The sequence below is a fragment of the Anolis carolinensis genome, chromosome 6, assembly GCF_035594765.1.
Source record: "Anolis carolinensis isolate JA03-04 chromosome 6, rAnoCar3.1.pri, whole genome shotgun sequence".
Lineage (NCBI taxonomy): Eukaryota > Metazoa > Chordata > Lepidosauria > Squamata > Dactyloidae > Anolis > Anolis carolinensis.
Genome location: NC_085846.1, coordinates 47925193 through 47939056, shown reverse-complemented (window position 1 = coordinate 47939056; position 13864 = coordinate 47925193). Strand labels below are relative to the sequence as shown.

The window sequence follows — 13864 nt, the reverse complement described above, 5'->3', positions numbered from 1 at the left end:
ATATATATTGTATTATTTTTCTTATCCCTACTGTGCAGAATGTTTCTTTCTCTTCAGCTCCCCCTTTTTTCAACAAGTGTCCTGACTTGCAATAAAAAAGCACTTCACATTCAGATTCTCCACATCACAGGAAACACCACTTTGGTTTTAATATTTATAACTATTCTTTCCATCCCTAAAACTTAGTGCAGGTGAGTTGGAAACAGTGCGCCAATGATGCCAATTCACATTCTGCTATGCAAAGTGCAGCAAGAACACATAATCCATTTTGAAAACAGCAAACAATACAATCAGTCTACTTCAGTAAATTTGTTCCACAGGTGTTATCATATGCCTTCTGTAACTGAAGCAAATTTCCTCTCCAAACATTGGCTCTTGACTAGGGACATATTTTAATCGCTATGATATTTAGATAGACTGTATATTCATGATCAGCCAGCACAGCTGGTAACACCCTGAAGATGCTCCGTAAAGCTATAAAGCCCCGTGTTTTAATGTGGATGGCTGGAGAAGCGGACAATATTCTGCATGGAAAAGTGATGGAATTAGAAGGCTAATCCAGGCTTTTTACAGTCAAAGCATAATTGTACTCATTGTTTCCTTTCTTGGAAGAGGATTATAAATCCTGGGCATTTTTTCAACATCTGCTCCAACACATTCATGGCTGGATGCCTATTCTTATACAGAAAACGGCTGCCTTAATGCATTCTTATTTACACCCACAGTATTGGCACTTTTGAGCAAAAACACAAACAACCCAGGAAATAACTCAGTAACTCCCTATAGAACTCCATAAAGTAATCATTTTTACATAATCAACAACAACAACATAAACAACAATCCCCTTAGAGTATCTGTTGTTTATGTCAAGTCCTTATATGAATGAGGTAGTGCAGATAGTGTTCAACTGAGAGAGATTTCAGGGAACTCATTCACAGAAAAAGATGGAGCTGGAACAGCATGTAGGTGAGTGTGATAGGAGTATGCTATGTATGTATGGAAAGTAACAATTTTGAAGAGCTGAGCTATAGAAGAGCGATAGCATTAGCAGTGTTGTTGTATATTGTGCTGCAGCAGAGATAAATCGTTCTGATAAAGAAATTACAATGCCCATTCTGAATTATTAGATCTCTGGGTCAGGAGGATAAAGTTTAAGTCAACAGCCCACTGACCACTGCCATGTGGGTGCACAGATTGAAGGGAAACATACAAATATTTACTCTTGACTGTTGCTCAGCAGTTGCTGCGTAGGTTTGCCAGTAATAAGACACAGATGTTGACGGGAAAGAATTTAAGCTCTTTGAAAAGAAAGGTCCCAAATAACCTAGATACAGTATGTGACGTAACATATCCATGGATATCTAAAAAGAATACTTACCATCCTTTGAAAGGAACCTGGAATTTTTTTTACACCAGTTGCAACCTATGGGTTTAGCATGTAAAAAGTGATTTTGGCCGGCAATCAAGCTGGCCAAAAAGCTTATCTCTTGCAAGTGCTCATATTCACAGCCCAGAATTTCAATTTTTCTAAGGAGCTGAGTATTAGGTCTAATAAGTTAACCTAGGCTGAGCAACTGCAGAAGGCATGGGGGCAGCATTTTCTCCTTTGCAGCCTTCATGAACTTTCCTAACACAACCAGGTTCTGATGCTCATACTTTAGGGAAGTAGTGGGGTGCCATTTTTGAAAGGTGGTTTGTCTATTTGTCAGAGTTCTCATATATATATGAGATATGATACACACACACACACACACTGCCCTGTCAACAGTTTTTGAATTGGGCAAGATTTGGAATCTTTAGAAGTCCTGGGTCTTTGAGAACCAAGAAAATCAACCCTCAACACAGTACAGTCCTAGTTAACCGACTTCCGGTTATCCGACCTACCGTATTATCCGACAAGTTTGCCAGGGGAATGAGACTCTTCCCTTCGGCAAGCACCTGGTTTAGGGAAGCCCGGGGAGTGTTGCTGCCTAGCAACACACACTGGGCTTCCCTAAACCAGGTGCTTGCCGAAGGGAAGAGCCTCATCCCTTCAGCAAGCACCCGCACTTTGGAGAAGTCCACCCGGTACATGTTGCTAAGCAGCAACAAGCACCTGGCTCCCCTAATCTGGGTGCTTGCCAAAAGGAAGTCTCGTCCCTCTGGCAAACACCCGCACTTTGGAGAAACCCGGGGCGTGTTGCTGCCTAGCAACACGCACCAGGTTTCTCCAAAGTGCAGGTGCTTGCTGGAGGGACGAGACCTCTTTTGGCAAACACCTGGCTTGCCAGGAGGGATAATAGGGCCTCCCTATTTCCAAAAGTTTCAGTTATCCAATATTCTGCTCGCCCGTTTATATCGGATAACCGGAACTCTACTGTATCTACATTTTTTCAATAGAGAGAAAGATTATTGGAGTGAGCAACATATTTGGGAAAGAGAGGAAGATGACTAAAAGAAGACAGAAGCAAGGATGGGTGGAAGGAAGTGAAGTCTGTATCAGTCCAGGGTAGGGGTTCTCAAACATTTTCAGCCGCGGAGCCCTTTTTGAAGCAAAGTGGTGGAGCCCCAAGAAATGTTTATATATTATATAATATCTTACATTATATATAAAGTGTGTGTGTGTGTGTATCAAGAATGGGCAACCTTTTGATCAACATAAACTTAACAGTATTTCAGTGGAAGCCCCCAGGGAATATCCAGTCCAACCCCCCTTCTGCCATGCAGGAGAAGCACAATCAATACACCACCAATAGATGGCTATTCAGCATTTGTAATAATAATAATAATAATAATAATAATAATAATAATAATAATAATAATAATAATAATAACAGGAGCAACCCAAGGGGCCATCCAGTTCAACTCCCTTCTGCCATGCAGGAAAAGCACAATAAAAACACCCCTGAGCAGTGGGAGGGAAATAGGGGTTTGTAAGGAAGCATCATATGATGCAGAACTACTTCTGGCTGTTCCCTGTGGGACTGAGTCTTTAAAAATATGTTTTAAGTGCGTAGAAACTGAGGTTTTAAGAGTTGGATAGCAATAGTCTTCAGAGCTTTCAAATTGTGCAGAAATGGGTAAATGTGCTTATTTACATATGGGATAGGAACTGTCAGATTCCCCTATGTTAGATTGTTTTAGTGACATTAAAGAGTGAGCATTCCTATAGGTGGTCTCAATATGAGCCTCAGTGCTCCTTTCCCTGCCAGTAATCCACTTGCATGAAATTTTTATGGTAATCTTTTAAAATAATTTGTTATTCAGGGCTTGCGCAATTTCAATATATCACGACTTTGCTGTGGCTATATTTCTCCCTTTTTTAGATCTTGATTCTGGACTTCTGCAATTGCAAAGCTTCCCTTTACAAAAAAAGAAGAACGAGGAATGGGCAGGGACTACACTTGCCCGTGTGATAGCTCTGGATTACAGCAGAAACAGACAAAAGTACATTATGTGTGATGGGGGTGAATAGATTATCTATTTTCCTTATCCATGGAATTGAATGAAAAGCTATGGAAAGAAGACGATTCCCCATGTTCCCCACGTCATGAGATGAGTCCCTTTTCCTGCAATATGATTTTGTTTCCCTCCAATTTGTAGCCTGCAGTCCAATCTCTCTATGTCCCGCCCTCTCCTCACCCATGTTTAAAGACTGCACGTTATAGAGCTTCAGTGTTTATAAATAAAACTTCCTTGTGTTTTATATGTTTTTACAAAAAAGATTAAGACTGATTTATTTCTTTGCTAGATCCCGCAAGTTGTTGCTCACTTTCTGCTTGCAAAAATTAATTACTATGCTCATGAGATACACTACTCACTCTTTCTCTCTCATATTTTCTAACAAGCAAAATGCATTGTGATCTGACATGGGATCTCAGAACCAGTGGGCTGCACTGCTGGGCTCTCTCCTCTTTCCCCAGTCTATTCAGAGCAAAATCAGTCATGTTTGTCATTTAGTGGCAGCATGTTACGTGGCCTGCAGTAGACACTGGGGAGTTAAAATTGTTCAGAGGTATCGCCAAACAGATCCCAAGGGCCTCAGAAAACAGGAACATGCTGCATTTCCAGAGGAATTCAGCACTGGGTTGTGAATCCAGAGAACTCCATGTCACTCTGTAGAACCTCTGTAGAAGGAATGCTCTTAAAAGTCTTGATAAATGTCTGAACCAACTATTCTAGAGGCTATTTTTAACATAGCTGTGAAGATGGCCGTTTATTTTCTTTCACTTTCCAAAGCAGAGAATTAGTCACTCTTGTATAAATTGTATTTCACCCAGTTTATTTTTTTTCCATGTCAGCAGTCTGCCAATTCTGGACTTGCTGGCATGGATGGGTGATAGGTTGGATGCTGCTCTGTGAGTTCTTTGAATCGGAGGGTGCAAGAGAACATCTTTCGTGAATATGTTATTGCAGAGGCTTTTTGTAATATACACACTATTGTGAGATTTGCTAAAGAAAGAGGCACCATTTCTTGAGAAGTTAGCACAGTAAAAAACTTTAAATGCGGGGAAAGTGTTGGGAATTTTGGCACTTTGCCTAGCACTATTATTAGGATGAAACACAAAATATGAAATTACAACAATTGGGGTGGTAACCTAAGAATGCTGACTATAGACAAAAAAAACATATAAAATCACATTTAGAGACCTCTAAAGCAGAACTGAAGAACCCTTGCTGCTGTCATTGTCAATGGCTGACACTACACTGAGAAAATAATGCAGCCTTATCAGTTCTGGCACAGTACATGACAATGCTCCCAATTCAAATGTAGGATCAAAGGTGAGTTACCTGATTATTCCCACCGGACAAATGTCATGCTGCCATTTGAAGTCAAGAAGCGTTGACACTATTTTTCTTTGAACTGCAGACATATGTAAAGCTTCTGGCGTATGCTACTGAGGTTTTCATAAATTACAGCCTGCAAAGCTATGACTATTTACTAGCGATGAAGATGGAAAATAAGGTTGGGCCAATAACACACCCCTGTTTGACACCTGATTCCACCTTAAATTGGTCACTTTGGGAGCCATTGCTGTCCAAGACTGTTGCCATCGTGTCATCATGGAGGAGCCTCAGGATGTTCACAAATTTGTCAGGTCATCCGATATTATTTTTTTTTTTTTGAAGGATGGTCCAGAGAGCACTGTGATTCACTGTGTCAAATGCCTTTAGAAGGTCAATGAATGCCATGTACAGAGGTTGATTTTTTTCCCTGCATTTTCTTGGAGTTGTTGTGCAGTGAAGATCATGTCCACTGTTCCTCTGGAGGGAGGGAAGCAATTCAGGGATTCTGGGAGGGTGTCTTCTGAGACAGATAGAAGGCACTTTGCAAAGATTATTGCAAGGATTTTCCCAGATGAGGTTAGAAGGGAGATACCTCGATAATTTCTGCAGTCTTTTCTATCCCTTTTTTTTTTGAAAAGTGTGATGATGGTGACATCCTTGAAGTGTGTTGGGATTTTCTCGATCACCCACACTTCTTCAATGAGCTGGTAGAGTTGTTGTGACAGCTCAAGTCCACCCTCTTTAAAAATTTCAACAGGGATCCCATCAGGTCCACTGGCTTTGTTGGTTTTTGTTGTTGTTGTTGTTGTTGGCTGATGGCATTGCTGACTTCCTCCTAGCTAGACAGCGCTGCAAGCTCATCCCTGGTTTGCTGTTGCGGGGTATGTGAGAGAACCTCTTCGGTCACATTGGAGCTGCGATTCAGGAGGTTTTGGTAGTGCTCTTTCCAACATCATGTGATTGATTTTTTTTGTCCTTTAGAAGTTTGGTTCCATCTGATGAGCGTAGAGGGTGTACGCTGTGATTTCTTGATCCATAGATGACCTTGGTGGCGTTAAAAAATTCCTGAGCATCATGGATATCTGCCAAGTATTGGATTTCTTCAGTCTTTTTTGTCCACCACGGTGTGTTCTTGAGTTCTGTGATCCTTCTTTGGACCTCAGCTTTTGCACTAGCATAGATCTTTTTCTTAACAGTGTAGTTGGTGTCTCTCTGCCATGTTTGAAAGGCTTTCCTTTTCTTATCAATTAACTGCTGGATCTCTATGTCATTATTGTCAAACCAGTCTTGATGTTTCTTAGTTTGGTATCCAATGGTTTCTTCGCAAGCTGTAATGATGGAGGTCTTCAGTTTGTTCCAATGTTCCTCAACATTTTTGGGGTATTCTATGGGTAGATGATCCTTGAGTGTTGTTTGGAGAAGAGCTTGTTTAAAGGGCTCTTGAAGGGCTTGGGTGTTCATTTTTTGCCTTGTGTTTCTTCCTTGGAGTCTGCTTTCGGGGGCAATCTTGATGGCCATCATGGATCAGATTGACCTGTGATCTGTCCAACAGTCATCAGTGCCTGTTGTGGCTCTTGTGAGAATCACACTGCAGCAGTCTCTGGCACGTGTAATTACATAGGCTAAGAGGTGCAAATGCTTTGACCGGGGGTGCTTCCATGATGTCTATTGTATATACAATAGACAGAAAATACAATACAATAGACAGAAAATAAATCATTTACTGTTAATAAATCAATATTTACAAAGTTTGCTAAACAGTCTGATTTTCTTTTAGTGGAGTATGCCTGAAGCATTTTCTGCAGAAGCTGCTGTAAAGCCTGCATATTTTTGCTTTTAGAATTGTGTAAATGGGTGTGTGTGTGTTCAGAAACCTTTTACTGTGGTCATGACCCCAACACTTAGCTAAGGGGACCTTATTTGGGGTCAGGACCTGCAGGTTAACAACCTTATCATACAGGCTGCTGGAACTGCCACAAATTGTGATGAATCCATCGGGGGGTGTGTGGAACCTGTCGCCCATGCCCCACATTTCCCAGCTCCCGAGTAACCCCATCCTACAGGGGGAAGCATTGCCCGTCCGGCTTCCCCCTATTGTTTCTGGTGCAACACGAGAAGCCTCCTGTGTTGGCACTGTGGCATATAATGGTTCCCTGCTAGAAATAGTATTAAATCGTGGGATGGGAGGCATCGGACTCTGCGGCTAAATTATTGCTGGACTGGCATATGCTGCCAAAACAAACCCTGTCTGATGTGGTCGTAATAAGCATTGGTTTAGAGGCTTCAGAGCCGACACAAAATCTCCTGGATCATTACAGTTTTGCTAATCCTTAGTAAATCTGTGACGGTGAATTTTGTTTTAGAAAAAAAAGCATGAGTGAATGTGTTAACCAAAAAATGAAATCCAAAATCCATATTTTAGTGAAATTTTATTAGGTCAAACAAGAGGTCAAAATCCATCATGCTAACTTTCAAAGCTCATGGTTTTTTCACATAGGGGAAATAAAATGATGGTATTTGTATAAGAGAGTTTACATTTTCACTGGTTTTTGTTCCCAATCATTTGCTGGCCATGGGGGTGTGTGGCAGACATGATGTCATCATGTGGTTCCCATGTTGCCTATCCTTGAACAGCATGCAGACAAGGTTCTTAAAATGGGTTTTGCTGTTGCAAAAACATTTTGTAATTAAAATTGTTTCCCTATTTTATGTATTCTGCAAGGAGATGTTTTGACATGGAAGTCTTGTTTAGCAATGTACAACCATGCATGAATGGGAAATTCTGCAAAACGGTCTTGCAAGGAGAGGAAACGTTTAATTAAGATGGGGAATCTATATCAGCAGCTTGTTACAGCTTCATCTCTCTTTGTAATTTTATGGCTTTTGCTGGAAGAAAATAGTCAACCAAATCACTGATTATAAGAAATATTGATAGGTGTAACCAGTATGTCAATAAGGAAAACAAGTTCTTAGTTAATAACGTATTTGTGACCACATATTAACTATTTCAATTATCCTCATTGAAGAAGCTGGGGACAGCATGCAAAGATTTGCGGACAGCACGAAAATGTCGTGGGATGGCAGCCCACAACCCACAATGGTAAGGGGATTAAGCTGGACTCTGCCCTACAGTTTTTCCTGCTGTCCCCATGTTTCTGGACCCCGTGTGATAAAGTCCTTAATCATGAGAAAGTTAGTATCAAGCTTGCTAAATCATCAGACAAACCTTGGCAGAAGGCTAGTACAGAAAAGGTATTTTATTTTGCCTCCTTTCTCCAACAATGCCTTGTGACAATCACTGCTGCCAATTCCACTATGCAGTACAGAAGAGACTAAGGCTTCTACACAGACCAAAATTCAGACCTGATCTGGTATGCTGGATCAGCCTGGCTGGAGTCCTCATAGGGAGTTCCTCAGCCACCATGCAAGCAGGAGGCACTCCCTACTGACCAGCCATCCTAGAAAAGGAGGTGAAAAGGAATCCCTATTATCTACACAAATGCTGTTTGATGCTGCTGAGCAACCACACTAAATGCTCACCCTCTGTGATGATATGCTACCTATCTTATTCCCAGCAAAAAGCCTTCCTCCTCTCCCCCTTCTTTTCCAGCCTGACACTGTAGCAAACATGAACGAAAAGGTAGGTGGTGTGTTGCAGCAGGGGACTGCCATCCCATGTCCCTGACCCAATTATTCTCACTGCCTCGGACCTCATCACACTAGAGCTAAAGAGTAGGCAAGGAGTTTGCAACCCACTTGAAATCCTTTGGATGACCCCTGCAGAATTCTGGAATTTGTAGTTTAGGGAAGGGGCTTTAAATTAGTCAGCCAGAGAGGTCCTGGGCCTCACTAAACTACAAACCTCAGAATTCTGCATGAGGAAGCCACAGGATTTCAAGTGGGGTGCACACTTTTTACCTACTCTTTTAGCTCTACTGGGCCAGGCTGTGGCGCAGGCTGGTGAGCAGCCTGCTGCAATAAATCACTCTGACCATGAGGTCATGAGTTCGAGGCCAGCCCATGGCAGGGTGAGCACCCGTCAATTAAAAAATAAAAAATAGCCCCTGCTCGTTGCTGACCTAGCAACCCGAAAGATAGTTGCATCTATCAAGTAGGAAATAAGGTACCACTTATAAAGTGGGGAGGCAAATTTAACTAATTTGTGGCGTTGGAATGAGGAAGTGCCATCACAGTGGATGGTGAAGCAACTGCTCCCCCCTGTGGCCAGAATCGAACATCCCCTCAGGAGGTTAAATTGCCTCTGCGCCTGTCTCTGTCACAGTTCTATGTGTATATGGGCATTGAATGTTTGCCCTATATGTATATAATGTGATCCACCCTGGGTCCCCTTCGGGGTGAGAAGGGCGGAATATAAATACTGTAAATAAATAAATAAATACTGTGAAGAGGTCTCCCGGGAAAAGCCTAAATCCTGGGACATGACTTTGGTTAACATGGGGCAAGGCTGCATGAAGGTGGCCATGAGGCTGATCCACAACTACATTGACCTACATGATCAGTGACAATGTGTCCCAAGAGGTTTCCCCACTCCTCTCTAAAAAGGTTGTAGCCCATCAATCCTCCACAGTTGTAGTTTTCAAATCCATGCTCACTCATAAAATGTTTACTGGGTAAGATTGGACCAGTCACATTCTCTGATGAGCCTTCCATGAAATATTATTACAAGAAAAATGAAAATAAATAGAAACAACTTTTCTCTCTGGGGAAAGACCTAACATACATCCATTGAAATTAATTTAAAAATTCTTCTTGTCCCTGTGTACTCTGAAGAAAGATAAAACCCTTCTGTAAAGAAAGGTGAAGAAAACACAATTTAAAAAGAGATTAAAGATCAAACCTGGGATATCTTGCATGCTTCACACAGGCATACCTCTGTCCTCTACCAATTTTTGTTTATTTAACACAGTAATTGTTGTTGTTGTTGTTGTTGTTGTTGTGTAGCTTTAAGTCATTTCCAATTTACAGTGACCCTAAGGCAACCCTATTATGTGGTTTTCTTGACAAGATTTCTTCAGAGCGGGTTTACTTTTGCTTTCCTCTGAGGCTGAGAGTGTGTGACTTGCCTAAAGACATCCAGTGGTTTCCATGGCTTAGGGGAAATATGAACTCTGGTGTCCAGAGTCATAGTCCAACACTCATACCACCACACCATGCTTGTTCTCCAACATTTGAAAACTCAAGGATGCATCACACACCAACTCAAAATACACATGACAAGCATTGAAAACTTTTTTTAAGTCTTTCACCAAAGACTTACTCTTGTATACACACATTTAGACTGCAGAGCCAGTGCTATTACTTTTATGACATCTCACCAGAGAACGAGCATTGCTAGTCCTTTCAAGCCAGCTGCAGTTAGACTCCTTCAAGTGCCAGAATGAATGACAGCTTTAGCTTTTCTGAAATTCCTGCAACTCCTGTCAAGTTGTCCAGCCAAAAAAAAAACACCAAAAACTTTTTTGCATCTCTTACTTTCAAATCACTGCACAATTCCTGAAGCTCTTTCCAGGCCACTTTCCTCAGAATAGGAAAGCAGGGAAAAAGAGGAGGTTCTTACCTTCTATGACCTGAGTTGGTAGAGCAGTAGGGAGCGATGAACCCAAAAGTAGCAGAAGCAAAGTCCATGGCCTCTGAGAATGGCTGGAGAAAAAAGTGGAAAAGTGAAATGAAGCCAAAGAGAGGAGAAATGAAAAAGTTCAGATGAACTAAAAAGACCAGGATTCTTACCTAAAGGGCATTTTGTAAAACCAGGTATTCAGGGGGAGAGACTGCTCCAGCTGTCTGCATATAGAAAGCAAAAGGCAGAGGCGGCGGCTGCGGCTGCTTTTGGGTTCTCCCTCACCCGCCCTTCAGTGCAAGTGGAACAAAGGCAGCTCTCACTCAGGCCGGCTCTCTGTGAGTCACTGCAATCCTACAAGTCAGGCTCCAGCACTGAAATCCGACTCCTTCTAAGTTTTCCTCACACAACTACCATCTTCCAGTTTCTCATTCTGCACCTCAGAGCTGAGGCCAGGACCTCACGCTCCTCCTATTTGCTGTTTGGCCTCAAACATCCCATCTAATGACAGTTATATGCCACCACACACAGGGATATATCATCCATGTCTCATTCAGCCGTTAGAAGCAACCCTGCCTTTATGGTTATTATATGTCCATAGTAACATAAATGTTTAATTTTCTGTTTGATATGTGTGAGTGCTGCTACCGCTGCTGTTTGGGAAATTGTGACAAATCCTGTCCCAATGCAGATGAAGCAGAACAGCAGACGTCCTCTATGAAAGATAGGTACTTTTCAGTGGTGTATCCCCAGATGGCATAGTGGACTAAGTGACTTGAAGGTTGGGTTGCTGACCTGAAGTCTGCCAGGTTCGAATCCCACCCGGGGAGAGTGCGGATGAGCTCCCTCTATCAGCTCCAGCTCCATGCGGGGACATGAGAGAAGCCTCCCACAAGGATGGTAAAACATCAAAAACATCCGGGCATCCCCTGGGCAATGTCCTTGCAGACGGCCAATTCTCTCACTCCAGAAGCAACTCAAGTTTCTCCTGACGTGGAAAAAAAAAGTGGTGTGATAATTTAATTTCTTCCTTTTAAGAGTTTGTGGTACATCATCTGAAGATGTAAAAACATATGGTAAATACATTTGAACAAGCTTGGCTTTTAGACCAGGACTCTATAAGACCAGAGTTCAAATTACAACTCAGCTATGGAAACGCACTGGGTGATATTAGGCAAGTCATAGGACCTCATCAGAAAGCCCAGGGTCCCACTTCACTGGGCTTCCCTAAGGAAAGAGGGAGCAGCGGGGCAAATCTGTTGCCCCACATGCAGCTTCCTCTGTGCAATCCTTTCCCCATCACATGGGGAAAGTGTTGCCTTTTGTGGGGAGGTCCCGTGCTGGCTTCATTGAAGAAAGCATTGAACGGGAAGCCTCCCATATTAGGGTGGAAGCATCCAGCAATACTTGACACCCCAGTTGCGGGTGTGGCCTCCACCGGATGTCACACTATGTCTTCTGATGTTCAGTGTCAGTCTTCGTCACCCAGACAGAAAGTGTTCTAGGATGCTAGATCCCAGCATCAGGAGGCAAAAGCAAATTCTCCTTTGCTCTGGAGCTTTCCCAAAACTAGAAGGGGATAACTCTACAGGTGGTGCCTTTAAGAAAAAACTATGGATCAGAAATTGCGACTGGTACTGATGTGATGTCAAGATGTAGCGATGTTACCATATGGAAAACTAGTTTTTCTACAGTTCCTTCATTGAAGACTTAAGGACTTTGAACAGAGAAACCAGAGTGTTATCAACTCTTGGATTAGGAGTGCAAGGCTTATGTAGAAGATTCAGATTGATATTTATCTTCCAATGAATTCCCATGTCATAGTTGTTGGTTGTCAATGGATGGAAGCAACAATGCTCTGCCCGACTTACCGGGTGGAGAGATTGTGGCAGTTGGGTACCTTCCTGGCCACCATGGCAGCAGAGGATGCTTCTTCTTCCCAGAAGCCCCCTCGGTGGCAGGAGAAGTTCCTGCCAGATAAGAACCCCGGCTCAGCTCCCTAATTGGCTGAGCTGGCTGCCCATGGGAAGTTTAGTAAAGGCAAAGGTTTCCCCTGATGTTAAGGCCAGTCATGTCCGACTCTGGGGATTGGTGCTCATCTCCATTTCTAAGCCAAAGAGCCGACTTTGTCCATAGACACCTCTTAGGTCATGTGGCCGGCATGACTGCATGGAGCACCGTTACCTTCCCGCCGGAGCAGTACCTATTGATCTACTCACATTGACATGTTTTCGAACTGCTAAGTTGGCAGAAGCTGGAGCAACAGCAGGCACTCACTCCGCTCCTGGGATTTGAACCTGGGTCCTTTCGGTCTGCAAGTTCAGCAGCTCAGTGCTTTAACACACTTCATCACCGGGGACGACTAACAAAGGTATGGCTGGAAGGAGATTCACATCAGAAGTCTTTCAGGAAGTTTGCCATAAATTTGGTGGTCTTCACGCAGGTAAGTCTACCAAAAGTTTGGATATACTGACCTGTTAATGTCTAGTCATCGTTGCGCCAAATTTTTCATCAGTTGAGTGGGTCAACAGGTCTGTTTCTGCTTTGATTTAAGCCATCTCAAGTTGGGCTGCCAATAATTCGTTGCATCATTCAGCTGTTGTATCTTGATCTTTTTATTTCTTCATCAGCTGTATGATCTTTTCAAATATGAGTCTGTCAAAGGAAAAAAATGGCACATAAGTGGCTGACAGAGAGCAAATCCTATTGACTGATTGTCATGACATCCCAGGTTGTTGTGCTAGTAGGAAACTGGTCAAGTAGATAGAAGTGCTTCACTGGGGCTCTTCTGAAACATAGCAGGTATTTATGCACACATTTGAATTGATTAGGATGACGGAAATAAGTTTTTTTTAAGAATATGTAGTTTGTTATACAGTTGAATGCAAGTTTTGCAGGGCTTAAAAGTACCCCTCCCCAATGAAAGTGGAAAGTGAATTGCCCCTCCGTGATCCTGTGATTATACTTCCAGATACTCTTATAACTGCACCACTGCAGTTATAAAATTTATTTTTTAAATTTTTAGACAAAATTGTTCATTTGTATGTAGTTGCATAATTCTATCATTAAAAACAAAAACAGAACAAAACAAAACAGACAGATTGGAATAGCGAGGGGAAAAGGAAGAGGGGAAGCCCAATCCCTGATGTCATGTTATATCAGCACAGCAGGATTTTGAGCTATGGACAGGTTTTACGTATCAATATTTAGAGATGGAACAATCACCAGGAACAAGGGAGAGGCAAACCAGTAGCAGGATGCATAAGTGTTGTGTGATAGGAACTGTCATAGTTGCAATGCCAGTTTGCTTGCCTCATGTCATAAAATTCCACGGCAACATATTCAACAGATGAATAGCTATTACTGTCTGGAAGGTCTTTGTAATGTTTTGGTCTAATTTCCTTTCTTGCAATTTGAATCTATTCATTCATATCCTGGCCTGTGGCATAGCAGACAACAAACTTGCTCCATCTCTGACATTACAACCCTTCAAATATTTAAAGATTTCCTGCTTCTTGG

General features: G+C 42.3%; 1 protein-coding gene across 2 annotated transcripts in view; it reads right to left on the bottom strand.

Moving 5' to 3' along the window:
• The window catches only part of col15a1 (collagen type XV alpha 1 chain), a 153706-nt gene extending 142929 nt beyond the window's left edge, over nt 1-10777 (bottom strand). The window contains exons 1-2 of one of the 2 annotated variants that reach the window (XM_008112981.3): nt 10516-10777; nt 10346-10428 (exon numbers count right to left, since the gene is read on the bottom strand). In XM_008112981.3, coding sequence (XP_008111188.2) covers nt 10346-10428; nt 10516-10526 — 94 coding nt within the window. In that variant the 5' untranslated portion in view covers nt 10527-10777. The remainder of the gene's footprint in view (nt 1-10345; nt 10429-10515) is intronic. The other variant, XM_008112980.3, reaches the window with a different exon arrangement.
• Nucleotides 10778-13864: the final 3087 nt, after the last annotated feature.